The sequence below is a fragment of the Balaenoptera physalus genome, assembly GCF_965194825.1.
Source record: "Balaenoptera physalus genome assembly, chromosome: 11".
NCBI lineage: Eukaryota > Metazoa > Chordata > Mammalia > Artiodactyla > Balaenopteridae > Balaenoptera > Balaenoptera physalus.
In genome coordinates this window covers 69,794,718-69,811,243 of record NC_138896.1, presented here as the reverse complement: position 1 = coordinate 69,811,243, position 16,526 = coordinate 69,794,718, and the positions used below count along the sequence as shown (strand labels likewise).

The 16,526-nt window shown below is 45.3% G+C and overlaps 1 protein-coding gene across 1 annotated transcript in view; it reads left to right on the top strand.

Annotated features, from left to right (window-relative positions):
• The window catches only part of LOC309638366 (putative serine protease 45), a gene marked incomplete at its 3' end in the record, with an annotated part of 98,399 nt that overhangs the window by 66,201 nt on the left and 15,672 nt on the right, over window positions 1-16,526 (top strand). Inside the window, exons 9-11 of the mRNA XM_082414248.1 lie at window positions 37-184; window positions 692-966; window positions 1,838-2,001. Of these exons, the coding sequence (XP_082270374.1) occupies window positions 37-184; window positions 692-966; window positions 1,838-2,001 (587 nt within the window). The remainder of the gene's footprint in view (window positions 1-36; window positions 185-691; window positions 967-1,837; window positions 2,002-16,526) is intronic.

Genomic DNA, 16,526 nt, shown 5'->3' with positions numbered 1-16,526 from the left:
GGCCACTGTATCTCCCTGTCACGCTTGTTCCTGAAGCTTGTGGCAAACCTTGGTGGCCGAAGAATTTGGACGTGACCCGCCATTGGCCCTGGGAGGTGAGCCTCCGAGCAGAAAATGAGCACGTGTGTGGAGGGGCCCTCATTGATCTCGACTGGGTGGTGACTGCTGCCCACTGCATCCAAGGGTGAGTGTGGCCCATGGAGACCCAGGGCTGCAGCAGGCCCAGCCTAGACTCCTCATTTCCTCTATGAAACAATGTGGCAGTGGGGGAGGTGGGGGGGAGTGGGAAGGGATGCCCAGAACAGGGAAGAGTCATGCTCATGATCTCACAGGGCCAGGGACTGAGCTGGGGCAGGAGCCCCAAGCAACAAAGACTATATCCTGACCAGGGCAACAGCATACACTCCGTATACACCCCACCCCTCACACACATTAGAACATGCGTGCATGCTAATAGCTGCACACTTGAATACACAGCACATAGACCAGGCCACTTGAATCAGCTTGACTGATGAATGAGGAGGCAGTCATATCTCTGACTCCGAGGGCCCCCTGGCCGGATGAGCAAGATGGAGTGAGCAGGGCAAATCAGGCAGGACTTCTGCTAAGGGGAACGTCCTTAGCGGAGGTAGGAGCATAGTGTTGCTTGAGAACCTGACATCTACCAGGTGGGGCTCTGTGTCTCCTGTAGCACAAAAGAGTATTCAGTGATTCTCGGCACCTCCAAGCTGAAGCCCACGGACTCCACAAGGGCCCTCTCGATCCCTGTGAGGGACATCATTATGCACCCCAAGTACTGGGGCCGGAACTTCATCACGGGTGATGTTGCCCTCCTCCAGCTTCACACTCCTGTCGTCGTCAGCAAGTACGTGCAGCCCATCTGCCTCCCGGAGCCCAACTACAACCTGAAGGTTGGGACGCAGTGCTGGGTGACCGGCTGGGGCCAGGTTAAACAGCGCTTCTCAGGTGAGGAGGATGGGGTCGGGGGTGACGTGTGGTACCCCAGAGGGTACACTCCTTTCCTCCTCTGGGGCCTCTCCTGCTGAGCCCCCTCATGGTGCCTCTCAGGAAGCTTGTGGCTGTTACCTCTGGCCCCTGGTTCTTTGGATGTGTTAGGATTGCTCCTCACATGGGGACCGTTGCCATGGTTTACACCATTGCATTTGCTATGGGCACTTCATTTAGGCCTAGGAAAACCTGATCATTTGCCTCTTACGGAAGCTCAGAGTCAGGGATTCATAAATTCACTCACTCACTTATTTGTTCACCTGACAAACTTCGATGTTCAGGCATCTGCCACACGCCAAACCCTTGTCACTGGTAATGCATGCCCTGCCTCTAGGGATCTCATAACTGAGTATGGGTGGAAGCACAGATTAACAAGGAAAGAGGCAAAGACTTTTTCAGGTGATCTTGAGAGCAAGTCGGGAGGGATCTGGGATGAGCTCTGGCAGAGAGTCTGCCTGAGATGCCTGAAGGAAGAGCAAATGTCAATCAGGTGGCAGAGGGCACAGCCAGTATAGAGCTCAGAGGCTGGAGAGAAGCAGCATGGGGTTGGGGTCTCAATTTCTGAGTGGTTGCATTGAAACTTGGATTGTAGCCTGCTTGGTTCAGGAGCAAAAGATTCCCAGAGAAAGGGATCCTGAAATAGAGCCTTAGAGGGCAAGGTGCTTGCCAGACATGGTCCACACCACAGGGGGAAGGGCCAAGTGAAGGAGGGCATGGAGGTGTGAAGGGGTGTGGCTGAGTCTTGAGGATGGAGGTGACAAGACCCTGGGAATAGGCAGGGCTGAGTAGAGTGAGGAGTCAGTTCTCACCCCACTGGACTCCTCCACAGCCAACTCCACGCTGACCCCAGAGTTGCGGGAGGCCGAGGTGTTTATTATGGACAACAAGATGTGTGACCGGATTTACCGCAAGAAGTCCCTCATCCCCCGCGTTGTCCCGCTTGTCCTGGGGGACATGATCTGTGCCACCAATTATGGAGAAAACTTGTGCTATGTAAGTTTCTGGGAGGTTTTGGCAGCTCTCCTTCGGTTGGGATGACTCCAGGTGGGGGGCATTTCCCCAGGGAGAGGTTTGCTTAGCCTCCCTCTTTGTCATCATCATCAGGTAGTGCTCTGCTCCCATCTTCCTTCCCCGTGACTTTGATTTTGCCTGATATTCTGGGATGGGATCCCCAACTGAGGAGTGAAGGAGGACTCCAGGTAGTGAGATCCTCAAGGAATGAAAGAAGCTTCCAAGCAGAACTCAGAGGGTGGGCATTCTGGGTCCCCCAATCCCTTGGGTCCCAGCTGGGTCCAGAGCCTCCGTCACTCCTCTCTCTTTGCCTAGGGGGACTCTGGGGGTCCGTTGGCTTGTGAAGTCGAGGGCAGGTGGATTCTTGCTGGGGTGTTGTCCTGGGAAAAGGCCTGCGCCCAAGTACGTAATCCAGGCGTGTACACCCATATCACCAAATACAGCAAATGGATCAAGAAGCAAATAAGCAATGGGGTTCTCTCAGTCCCCTGCACCTCCTCCTGGCTCCTACTCCTGTCCTGGCTGCTGCAGCCCCAGATGGGCCCCTGATCTCCCTTCTCCTTTCTTCTCCGTGCTTTGCCTTTGCCGAATGGGGCCAGATCAAGGTTAGACCAAGGTCATGGGTCTGTATTCAACAAGGGTCAAGGTGGGGAAAGAGTGACCCCTGGGAGACTGGGTCCTGTTTTGGCCTCCTAGTGGGAAGGGATGTGGTAGATGACTAGGCCTTGAGTGACCAGGAGAAGGGAAGTGTGGCCTAGAAGGGCTTTGGAATTGGGGACCAGGATAGCAGGGATTAAATCTGTGCAAACATGAGCTGGCTCTGTTCTCTTTTCTGGGTGGCCCTGGGAGTTGGGGGTTGGTGCGTGGGTAAGGCCTCCTGGAACTAATTCTGCCAGGAGGCTCCCCAGAGTGGGGACTGATGGTTTTTGCTATATCACTTGTGCTGGGGCGTTGGGAAAGGGCCTGGGCCTGAGGCATCAGTTTCCTCAACTGTAAAGTGGGCGTGCTGTAAGAGAGCAGTTGTGACATGCACTGTAGGTGACAGTAGGAAGGACCCATATATCGTGCTCCAAAATCAGCTTTCTTTTTTTAAAAAAATGGCATTAAAAAAAAACCCTGATTTCAAAAGTTCCCCTCCTACATTTTTTAAAAATTAAAAACAATTAAAAGCAATGTCTGAATTTTTGTTGTGATTTACCAAAAAAATTCAGAAATACATGAAAGAGTCTCCCTTGCTCATTCACCCCCACCACCAATGCTGCTCCCCTCCCCAGAAGTAATCATTGTTAGCATCCTTAAGTAAAATATCTTTATGGTTTTTAAATAAATAGAATCTTATATATGTATTATTAATAACCTACATTTTAGAAAAAACTATATGCCTTGAAAACCTATGTCAGTAACTAGAGCTATTCATAATTTTACATTATTTAATTTTATTTATTTATTTATTTATGGCTGTGTTGGGTCTTCGTTTCTGTGCGAGGGCTTTCTCTAGTTGTGGCAAGTGGGGGCCACTCTTCATCACGGTGCGTGGGCCTCTCATTATCGCGGCCTCTCTTGTTGCAGAGCACAGGCTCCAGACGCACAGGCTCAGCAATTGTGGCTCACGGGCCTAGTTGCTCTGCGGCATGTGGGATCCTCCCAGACCAGGGCTCGAACCCGTGTCCCCTGCATTGGTAGGCAGATTCTCAACCACTGCGCCACCAGGGAAGCCCAATTTTACATTATTGCATGTGTACCGTGTGGATGTAATGTATGTTATTTAACCAGCACCAGGTTTTAGGCTGTTTCTGACTTGTCAGCATTGTGGCAGTGCTGCCATGAGCATATTCCTGCGTGCTCGGGGGTGGGGTGGGGGAGAACACAGTCTGAAGCATTTCTTCAGTGGTCTTCCTAGGAATGGACTCAGGGGAGGACCATCACAGGAAACACAAATTTAGTAATTTTGGATGAATATAATTTACTCCTCCCAAAAGCTGAACCAGTATACATTCACACCTGCAGTATACAAGAATGAACGCTTCTCCTTTTTGCTAAAATTGGATATTATTAATCTTCAAAAATTTTTCCCATCCAGTGGTAGAAAGTTATATCATTGCTGTTTTAATTTGCATTTTCTTGATTGGAAAAATATCTTTTCATGTGTTTATTGAAAAAAAGGTATACCTTTTCACTAGTAAATCCTCCGTTCATATGCTTATTTTAGAAATTAGCTTGTTTATCTTTTTTCTCATGGAAGGTCTTCATCTTTTCTGAATATTAAGCTTTTGTCAATTATTTTACAAATATTTTCTCCAGATGTTGCCACTTATCTTTTACAAATATGTGGAATATATGGGTAATTTTCCTGTAAAGACTTTAAAAATTATTATTGAATGAAGTCAGTGTTTACTTTCTTTATAGACTTTGTGGCTTGCTTAACTTGGCCTTCTCCATCTCCAGATGATAAAACTATCTTCACATATTTCTTTTAATATTTTGATAAATTTATTTTTTATGTGTAACTGTAATCCTTTTGAAATTTCTGTTATGTATAGTGTGAGTCAGGCGCTAACTCTGTTTTCAACTGGAGAACCAACTCGGTTGACATTATTTCTTGTAGAGTCCATCCTTTTCCTGCTGATTTGAATGTCCACATTTATAATAACGAAATCCTAATATATTTGTGGGTATGTTTTTGAAACCTTTATTATTTCCCACTAATCTGTTTGTCTGTCCCTGGGCTAGTGCTGTTCTGTTTCAATCAGCTTCATGTTATGTTTTGTTAAATGGTAGGAAAAAACTCTCCTCTTCTTTTAAAAAAAAAAATTGCCTAATCTACAAAGTTTGCCTTCCATATAAACTTTAGAATCAGTTTGTCGGTTTTCATTAAAAATGTTATTGGTATTTGAACTGAAATTAAATACACAGAATAATTTGGGGAGAACTGTCATTTTTACAGTGTAGAGTTCCTAACCAGGAATATGGTATATGTCTCCATTCATTCAGCTCTTCTATTCATGGATGTCTGGAAAACCATTGAGTTTATTTCTAAGTAGTTTACAAATTTTGATTATGTCTGTTATGGGTGGTATCTTTTCCCATTACACTTTTTCTAATTCTGCATATGAGGTATTTTAAAGCTGTTGATGGATTTTAAAAAAGCAGTGATCTTGATTCCTGGTCGTCTTGCAAAACTGTGTATTAAATTCAGTAGTTTTTCAGTTGATTCTCTTGGCTTATTTTGGGATAATCACATCACCTAAAATGGTGACAGCTCCCTCTTGTACTTTTTGAAAGTCACACCGTTTATTTCTTTTGCTATCTCATTGCTGGAGACTCCAGCACAATATGAAATAGTAGCAATAATGGTGAGGGTACATGTGCTGACCCTGACTTCATTCTTTCATTCATTCCCCAGATACTTGGAATTTCCTCTGTGTCAGGCACGGTTTTGGGCCCAGGTGACACAGTTGTGAACTGTTAAGATGATTATTCTTATTTAATTTGTTTACTTAGTGAAACACATGACTAGATCTCTGGTAGGTTTCTTAGGTAAATCCTGTAATACACTCTGGATTAAATTTCTACCATTTTGTTTAGAATTTTTGTTCCAATATTGGATTGGCCTACAATTTTCCTTTCTGTTCCACCCTTGGTGCCATTGCTATGCTAGCATCTTAAAACATGTTGAGGAGTTTTCTAGTCTTTTCCTGTGCCCTAGAGCAGTTTATATAACACCAGCATTATCTGTTCCTTACGTTTGGTAGATTGTGCACGTAAAACTTATTGGGCCTGGGCTTCCCTGGTGGCGCAGTGGTTGAGAATCTGCCTGCCAATGCAGGGGACACGGGTTCGAGCCCTGGTCTGGGAAGATCCCACATGCCGGGGAGCAACTGGGCCCGTGAGCCACAACTACTGAGCCTGCGCGTCTGGAGCCTGTGCTCCGCAACAGGAGAGGCCGCGATAGTGAGAGGCCCGCGCACCGCAATGAGGAGTGGCCCCCGCTTGCCGCAACTGGAGAGAGCCCTCGCACAGAAATGAAGACCCAACACAGCTAAAATAAATAAATAAATAAATTTATTAAAAAAAAAAAAAAACTTATTGGGCCTGATGCCTTTTTTAGGGGACAAATCTTTGACTATTTAAAAAAAATTTTTCATAGTTATTGGCTTAGTTGGGTTTCCCACCTCTTTTTGCATTAATTTTAGTAAAATAAATCAATTTAGCTTAGATTTTAAAATTTTAAACTGATACGTAAAACTTGAACCTATGGCTCCTTTCCTATTTTTAATATTATTTACATGTGTACTCTTTCACTTTTCTTAATTATTAAAGATTAAAATTGCCAAATTTTTGTCTATTTCATAGGTATTTTCCAAAAAAACACCTGGTGTACTGTTATCGGTTAGCTTTATGGTATCCATCCTTCCCTCATATTACTACAGGTCCTAGTGATTAGTACACACTGTCTGCCATGTTGCTCATCATCTTCAGGAAGAAGCTGTCACACTCCCAGCTCCCAAGTGGGTGGCTCATTGGCTTGATCTAATTAGCATAGTCCAGTGCCCAGCCACCTGACCCCAGTTAGGTTATCCCAATAAGCATAAGGTATGGTTAGAGGAGAGAAATGCATACTGTCTCTCTCTTTTTTTTTTTTAAATTTTTATTTATTTATTTATTTTTGGCTGCGTTGGGTCCTCGTTGCTGCACGCAGGCTTTCTCTAGTTGTGGTGAGTGGGAGCTATTCTTCCTTGTGGTGCGCGGGCTTCTCATTGTGGTGGCTCCTCTTGTTGCAGAGCATGGACTCTAGGCACACAGGCTCAGTAGTTGTGGCGCACGGGCTTAGTTGCTCCGCGGCATGTGGGACTCTTCCTGGACCAGGGCTCGAACCCGTGTCCCCTGCATTGGCAGGCGGATTCTTAACCACTGCACCACCAGGGAAGTCCCCATACTGTCTCTCTTAATGTGGATGAGGAAGCAGAAGGATGTTGGCAACCATTTTTCAATAAGGGGATCAACTCAGAATGAAGCCACCATCACTGAAGAGAGGAGACAGAAATTTTAAGCCTGTTTGAGTGGAAGTTTCTCTTGTCAACTCCTAAATGGTACAAACTACCTTTTGATTTTAGTGATCAAATATGCTTCTTTTTGTTTATTTCATGAAAGTTCTTTTAGCTTCAGTAATTCAATCTTCTCCTTTGGGGAGATTTACTTTATTGTTCTTTTTCTAACTTCTTGAGTAGTATGCTTAGTTCATTATAATAGACTTTTTTCATTTCTAATATTTTCACTAATTCCATAAAATTTCCTGTGAGTCTCACTTTGGCCGTATTTCACAGGATTTTATATGTACTGACCTCACTGCCATTCATTTCTATATTGTTTTTTATTTCACACTGTATTTCTTACTTAACCCAAGAGTACTATATGGGTGTTATTTAATCTCCTGATGGATAGTTTGGGGGAGGGATAGGGGCTTCTCCTTTTTCTCTATTAAAAATTATATCAATATGGATTTAATTATTTCCACATTCTGGAATGTATTGAGGTTTTCTTTGTGCCTAGTATTTGGTTGTTTTATTGAATATTTCATGTGTGTTTGAAGTAAAATGTGTGTTTTGAAACAAAGTTCTAGCTATAATTGACTGGATCAGGCTTGTTGATTGTGTTATTCATATCCTCTCAACACTTCAAATATTTTATACCTATAAATCTGTTGATTTCTGAGCAGTTTATCATGAGAATTCAGAGTTTGTCTATTTCTTCCTGCAGTTCTAACAGTTCTTGCTTTGTGTTTGAAAGCTGTGTTGTTAGGAGTACAAGGTTCATGCCTGCTGTACCATCTTGATGGGTTATACCCTATCAGTGTAAAATATGCCCGTTGTCCTATTTAATATTATTTCTTTTTACAAAGATCCAGATCATAGGGTTCATTCCTAACTCTGCTGTAATAATTGATTAGGGTATAATTTTATATTTTGTACATGTTTCTTACAGATTTTCCTTGGGGTTATTTTGTACCTTTTACAGTTTCTTGCTTTGAACATTTAATTCATTTATTTTCATTCTTTGTTATTCAATAATAAATACCTTTAAGGTTATAGATTTGCCTTGAACACACTCAAAAAGTTTTTTTAATGTATTGCTCTAATTATTAGTATTTTCTAAATAGTTTATAGAATGTTTTTATTTCCTTGAAATAAGTTAACCAACTTTATTTATTTTTAAAAAAAAATTTTTTTTTATTTATTTATGACTGTGTTGGGTCTTCGTTTCTGTGCGAGGGCTTTCTCCAGCTGTGGCAAGCGGGGGCCACTCTTCATCGCGGTGCACGGGCCTCTCACTATCGCGGCCTCTCTTGTTGCGGAGCACAGGCTCCAGACGCGCAGGCTCAGTAATTGTGGCTCACGGGCCCAGTTGCTCCACGGCATGTGGGATCTTCCCAGACCAGGGCTCGAACCCGTGTCCCCTGCATTGGCAGGCAGATTCTCAACCACTGCGCCACCAGGGAAGCCCCCAACTTTATTTTTAAAATTCTCAAGTCATTTGTTTTATTTCACTTACTCATTCTTATTAAATCCTTGTTTCATTGCATCATGGTAAAAAATGTGGCTCAAACTAGTTCCACTTTTAGGGAAGTTATTGTGGTTTTCTTAGTAGTCTAGTGTGCAGTTGATTTTTATAGATGTTCAATCCCTCAAAGATAGACAAAGCTGGAGAACACTCTCCCACTGCAAGTGAGGTTTTTCCATTTCTCGTGTATCACTGTTTGATGTTGTTACTGATGAACAGAACTTTAATGTTACATAGTCATTATAATTTTTATCTTTTTTCAACAGAGAGTAATTTTATTTTTCTGTTTAAAGCTTTTGTCCTGAATTACATCTTTAGAGATTAATATTGTTATTTCTATTTTTGCTTACATATACTTAATATATTTTTGCCCATCTTTTACTTTCAACTGCTTCATATCACTTTGTTTTAGGTGAGTCTCCATTGAGTAGCATGTGAGTGGATTTTTTTCTACCCAATATAAGAATCTCTGACTTGTAAAAATAGAGGTTTTTCTTTGTATTCACATTGGCAGTGATAACGGATATGCTTGGTCTTTATTAAATTACCTTGGTTTTATTGGTTGATCATTCCCCCGTAAAGCATTACTTTCCACAAAGGCAGAAGAGTAGAGAGAGTTTTGCTTCTCTGGATTTTCTTTCTTCTCTCTCTCCCTCCCTCTTTCTCCCTCTTTCCCCCAGAGGAAATCTGATTGTAGGAAATCTGATTTTCTACCATGTATCCCTAAAAATAGTTTGTGTTGCCTGTTTTTGAATTTCATGCAATATGTACCATTTGGTGTCTGAATTCTTTCACTCAGCAATATGTTTTATGAGATTCCCATGTCGCTACATGTAGTGGTCCGTTCTCATTGCTCGAGTATTCCGTGCATTCATCCTGCCTTTGATGGCAGCTGGGTAGTTTCTAGTTGGGGCTCTACCCAACAGTGCTGCTGCCAACAGTCTCACGTGTCTTTCCTCCTGCATACGTGCATGATGTTTCTAGGGCTCACAACCAGGAGTGGAACTGCAGGTTGTGAGGTAGGCACATTTTCTGCTTTGCTAAATGATTCCAAAGTTTTCCACAGTGCTGGCCCCAGTCCATCTCCTCTAGCAGTGTAATGAGCATCAATCTCATTACCCATGATCTTGACAACACTGGCAACGGGGTGGAGCAGGAGTGAGCCGTCCTCATGGACAGTCCCTCATGGGATTCTTGGGGTGGGGACTTCAATGGAGTGGTGGGGAGGGGTCCCAAAATGTCATTTATTCTGCTGATTCATGAAGACCCAGGCTTGCAAGCTGCTTCCTCTCAGGAATTCACCTCCCAGGCCCAAAACACCTGGCCTCTACCCATGAGCTGTTCTCTTAAAAATGCAGAGTGGGAAAAAGGAAAACTTCAGTTCCAGCTCAATCAATCACAGCAGGAACTAGCCGTCCCCCTCTCAGAGCCTCAGTTTCCATACCTCCAGGGGAGCCATGAGAAGGGCTTCATAAAGGAACTTGAACTGGGCACTGGGAGTACCTCACAGGCCAGGCACTAGGCACTGTCACAAGCCAGATACCTGGCGCTATGACAGACTTAGGGTTAGGGATACAGGGGCCCCGTCAAGGCCAAGGCTGAGCCCAGGAGGCACTGTCTCGGGCCAGACAGCACATGCTGTAACAGGCTCAGGGCAAGGCATCAGCAGCACCATTCCAGAGAGGTGTCTGGCAGCAGCATCACATCATGGCTCTGGCAGGGCATGACCCAGACCACATTGTCTACTTAGCCTCCTGCTGCTGCCCCAGCTGGGTGAGCCCCCAACCCTGGGGCAGAGGCTCACTCCCTGCTGCCCTGCATAAACAAACCATGAGTTCTAAAATTCTCACACAGTAGAGATGCCCTGCCCCACCCTGCCTCTAAGTCCCATTATGAGGACCAGTGAGGGCCGTGCAGTTGCTTGCCATGGCATGTGGGCAGGGAGATCTTCAGGGCCTCACATCTCCATTTCCTTCTGCCAGGGCTGAGAATAATCTCTATGTTGAAGGTAGGGCTTTGGGAACATGGGAGAGAGGCAGGAGGGCTTTGTTTGCCTGGGTGCCTATATCCACTGTCCTCATGCCTGCGTGGCCTCCATTTGTTCCTGATGGGCATCTCCTCGTCACACTGCATGGTGTGCCAAACCTGGGGGCCCAGACAGTGTCGAGGCAGTTCCTGTTTGCCAGTGACCATGAACACGAGGAAAGAGCCTTATTAAAAATGGAAAAAAAACTAATATCCATGGAATGGATTTAGGAGGCACAATCTCAGAGAACTGGGACTTGTGATGAGGGCGATGTGATATGTGGGTGACTGCTCATCCCGCATAAGGCATCATTCACATGGCTTATATCTCAACACGCCTTGAAGTGGGCTTTACCAATATCCCCATTTCACAATAGGAACCTGAGGCCCAGAGAACTAAGTGCTTGTGGCGCCAGGATTCAATACCAGTTTTCAGTAGACTCTTCGGGGGTAAAAAGTGTGGGACCCCATGTGACAAGGTCTCTGGGCTCCCACCCTACCTGACCACATGTAATCTTGTGGTGGCAACCCTGATTCAGGTTACCTGCCAACTGTCCATTCTGCCCTAGGCAGAAAATTTGCTGGCGTGGCATCTGTTAGTAGGGATGTGTTCCCCAACTTAGGGAATTTGTCCTTTTCCTTCACTGTGTGACTCCCCTTCCCAGACAAGTTCCTTGAGTGAGCGAGTGAATGAATGAGCGCTTTCCTACTCTGTGCTGTCCTCAGGCATCTGTGACGTCTGGGGGTGGTGAGGATGTGCACTGCTCCTTGTAGCTAACTGCTGTGCCTGTGATGATGTGGGGTGAGGGTCTGGGACCTTGTAGGGACGGAGGTCATGAGCCAAGACACGCATTCCCATTGCCACGTGTGAGTGCACGGGGTGACATCGGAATACAGCTTGTGAGTGGGAGTGCTTGGACTCTAGAACTCCAAGAAGGGGTAGAGGTGGTCCGCAGTGGAATCTGTTTGAGCCACTGAGTGTCCCCCGTGCGTGGAATGGTATCACTGTGTCTATGACAAGCTTGATCCGCAACACCTCATGCCCCCAAATTAATCCATTATGGCTCCCTCCAGATTCAGTTGCTGTTCTTGGTGCTGGCATCTGGTGCTGGCATCTCCAGGCTGAATCCTGCACATCTTGTATAAGGTTTGGGGGAAGGAGATCAGAGTCAACGTTGTCCTGGACGTGAGTTCTGAGGAGTGCTGTTCTCTGAAACTGAGGAACCCACTGAGGGTGTGGAGCACAGAAGCAAAGCCCAACCCTACCTCTTAGAGCTGTCACTTTTTAAGTGGCGAAGTTCATTCTGTGGGACCCTGGGTCTCCAGGGCCTAAGCTTTGTGAGAGAGGCAAGGGCAAGGCTTTGGAAGCCCTCTCTTTCCTCCCAAAGTCTCCATTGGAGCAGGCTGTAATCTGAAACAAGGTAGCCATAAACCCACCACAGTATATGAGAAGGGCTGGAAATGTGGCTCCCCCTTGGGGGAGACAGAAAATAAGACAGCAAGCCATTGGACAGAAACATGGGCAAGAATGCAGCAATGAGAGGGCAAGGCAGACAAAACTCCATGGAGATGTTGGGGCTTGTGCAGGTGCCTGTGGATCCCTGTGGGGAGCCACTGGTTGAGGGTGAAGGTGACCAGCCATGGGAGTGTGTGGCAAGGGAACCAGCCATCCACATCTGATAGCAGTACCAGGAGCCCTGGGACATGGTGGAACAAGACCAAACATCAATGGTTTGGGACCCTCTGAGGGACTGCTATGAGGCAGGGCCCAGTAGATGTTTCTGCTAATGTGTATGAGCCGCAATAGATTATTAGCCTGGTCTGTTGATTGTTGTACCTTCTCCACCACCACCACGGAACGCGCCCCCGCCCCCCGCCTTCGCCCCCCGCCCCCATTCCCAGGCAAGGACGAGCCTTGCTTGCTGCTGCTGAGTCCCTGAAGCTCTGGTTGGCACTGCACGCTGAACTGCTGAGGGAAACACTTTCTGGAACCACGTCTGCTTGAGACAGTGTAAACACATGTCCAACTTTGCCTGTATGAGGAGGTCCGTGACCACCTATGACAGCTTCTTGGCCAGCCCAAACTTTACAGCAGGCTATACATAAGGAACCTTTTAATTTGTCTTTAATCTTGGTCTCCAACCTTTGCTGTAGAATTTCTCTCTTTCCTGTCCTCAGTGATATTCAGTTATTAAATACCAGTCCAAGGTGGTCCAGTTCAGAATCTCAATCTCCTATCCAGTTCAATGCAGCCCCCACTGCTCCCACTCCTGCTTTTGGGGCCAGTGAGGGGCAAGGAGGAAATTGACAAGCATCTCTACTCATGTCCTGGTATGGTCGCAGAGAGCGCACCTCCAGGGCTGGTGGTCTATGGAGGCAGGCCCTGGAGTTGTACAATGTGACATCACTGTCCATTGCTTTCTGGCTACAACTGACCAACAGCTCTGCTCATTGTGCCCCATCACTTAGCGCTTACTGACAGTCACCCCTCTGATGATTCTCTCTTCTCCTTCACTTGTGTAAACAAGGGAGAAGGGATGAATCCTGGGCTGATGGATTGTAAGAAGCCCTGGAGGGGTTGTCTGGTCCCCGTTGTTTGGAGGCTCTCTTTATAACATGGGGCTCCTGCTGCCTCTGGGCCTTTGGTTGCCACTTTGGGGGTGGTGAGAAAAGCCCCTCCCCACATGTGCATGTGGCAGTGGCTGCTTGTGACGGCTGGAAGTCTGAGGGCTGCCCTTTGCTGCCTGAGAGTCTGCATGGGGCTGTCATGGCCCCCTCTCTACCCTTTTCCTAAGGGTCCTGGTTCCAGGCCTGTGGTCAGACTAACATCTCCTGCAAGAATGTGAAGGGGAAGCTAGTAGAGGTAGGCAAATGGCCATGGCAGGTGAGCATCTTATTCCTGGGCACGAACAACTGCAGCGGCTCCCTCATCCACCACTAGTGGGTCCTTACAGCTGCGCACTGCTTTCAGAGGTCAGTCAGGGTGGCCAGCCAGTCTCAGGGGCTTTGCTTTCTGGCCTGGGAGCCCCTGCTGAATCTGGGGATCCGGGAGTCGGGGCCTGGCTGGGTAGCCCTGTGCTCAGCCTGTGTCTCTCCAGCCATTCCATGTTTGACCCCTCTGCTGGTGATCTGCCTCCTACCCGTGACCCTGCAGATCCAAGGACCCCAGATCATACTCTGTGAAGATGGGAATTCAACGCCTCTCAGAAAATGGCACCGAACTCTCAGTCACTTGCATCGTGATTCATGAGGATTTCACCAAGCTCATGTCCAGGATATTGCCCTCCTGAAGCTCAGGAACTCTGTCTCCTGGTCCCCCCTCATCCAGCCTGTCTACCTAACCCTAAACTCAAGCCATCTCTTGGATCCATGTGCTGGATGATTGGGTGGGGACAAACGTATACTCGAGGTAAGTGAAGGCAGGCCGAGGTCCCAAGACACCTGCCTCTTCAGAACATAACTCCACCACGGGCTCCTTCATCCATTCCTTTATTCACTCATTCACTCCATCAGCAAATATTTCCTGAGCACCTACACGTGCTGCACATTGCCCTGAACTCTGTTGATAGGAGGATATACACAGTGCCCTGGTGTAAAAGACACTCATGACGTGTACGGACCTCAATTCCCAAAGTTAAGTTAACTCCAATGTCAAGCTCTCACCTTGCAGCCTGGAAGGAAATTAATCTTTGGCTATTAATGGGATTTCCTGTCTGCAGGTGGCACAAGGACTGTGGTCTCAGGGGGGTACCTAGGCATTGGGTAGCCATTGTACCCACTTGTTATCTTGAGCACCAATAATTCCTGTCCCCTGTTGGTGTCATTCTGAGGTCCTAGAATTGAGGAGCCTTTGTGGGGTCCTTCCCTCCAGGGGGTGGCTCACTCTGGGCTCTAAGGTCTTGCCATATTGGCAGGTAGCCATGAAGAAGTGCCCAGCCATTCACCCTCATGGAACATGAATTACTGGGGTAATCTCTCCTTGGCTTCATTCAGTGCCTGGATGTTGGTCTGAGCCCCTCAGGAGACTTTTTAATGAACTCGGGCTTTTTCAAAAGTCAGATTGTGGTTTGGGGCCTTTATACATCACTATCCCAGGAAATGGCCCTGCCTCCCACATTACCAATATGGATAGCTCCAAGATGGAGATGTGCCAAAGAGCTGAAGGGATGACGAGGCAGGATCTCTCTCTCTTCAGAGACCCCACAGCCCTCCTACAGTCTTCAGGAGGTAGCTGTCAAGATTGTAAACAACGAGATCTGCAATCAACCGTACAAGTTCCTCTTCTTGAAGGGCCAGAAGAAGTTAGTCAGGAATGACATGATTTGTGCCAGCTTACAGTGGGGCATGGACACCTGTCAGGTGCGCAGTGTCTAGACCTGGGCAAGAAGACTTTCAGTGGTCATGCATTCCTTTCCACATGGCACTGGGAGACCTTATGAAAATCTCCTTTCCCTGGGCTTCAGTTTCCCAATCTGTAAAATAAGGGTGAAAATACTTTTCACTCCTGTCCACAGTTATGGTTAATAATGGCAGTACTTCTCACGTTATTTGAGCACTTCTGAACATCAGTCACATGCCCAGATCTGGGCCAGATTCTGGCAGAACGAGTTTAGCATAAATGGCATCATTCTGTAAGCAAGCTTCTGCTGCTTGCATCTTCTAGTCAACACTGTTTTTGAGATTTATCCATATTGATACCTGCCTCTGTAATTCATTAATTAACAGCTCTATCTACAATATACTCTTTTGTGAATAGTCCACAGTTTATGTATTCTCTTGTTTATAAAGATTGAGGTAGCTTCTAATTTTTTCATATCGCATACTCTGCTGCTCTGAATATTCTTACACACATCTCCCTATTTACATGTTCCAGAATTTCTCAGTATGGTGCATCCTGCAAGGAACTGATGGGTCATAGGCTGTGCATACTTTCATCTTTAATAGTCATTGCCAAATTATTTTCCAAAGTGATTGTATTAATCTATAGTCTTACAGCAGTGTTTGAGAATTCCATTGTTCCATATCCTTGCCAACTTTTGGTACTGGTCAGACTGTAAAATGTTTTCCATTCTGAGGATGAGAACTAGAGAAATAGTATCCCATTGCGGTTGCATGTACCTGTCCCAGTTACTAGTGCAACTGTGCATCCTTTCATATGTTTATTCACCATTCATAATTCTTTTTCTGTGAATCACTTGTTCAGATAGTTTACACATTTTTCTGTTGTTTGTCATTTTCTTTTTATTATATTTTTATATTTTGGATACTGATTTTATGTTCATTGTGTATATTGCAAATATTTTCTTTCTTTTTGATCATTTTGTATATACTCTCCTTTGCTCAACAGCAATTTAGATTTAAAAAAACATTTTTTTATTGGCGTATAGTTGACATAATGTTGTGTTAGCAGTTTAGATTTTATTTCAATCAAACATATATCCTTTTTTTCCTTTTTAGTTTATGCTTATTTAAGAAACCCTTCATTTTCCTGAGGTTATAAGGACATTTTCCTATGTTCTCTTTTTCCTAAAAGTTTGGGAATTTTGGTTTCCACATTTGGGTCTTGAATCCATGTGCATTCATTTTGTGAACGGTGTAATTTAGGGGTTTATTTTTATTTATTTTGCGTATGGACTACAAATTGTCCCAGTGTCATTCACTGAAAAAACCATTTCCTGTACTGGCTGTCACCACTTCTCTCATAAATCAAATTTCTATATACACAGGGGATAATTTCTTGAGTTGGACACCTTCAAAATTTTTTTTTTCATTTTTAAGACAAGTATTTCTTGTGGTTTTTAAAACTGAAGTATAGTTGATTTATTGTGTTAGTTTCAGGTGTATAGCATAGTGATTCAGTGTTTTTGCAGATTATATTCCATTATAGGTTATTACAAGATAATCAATATAATTCTCTGTGCTCT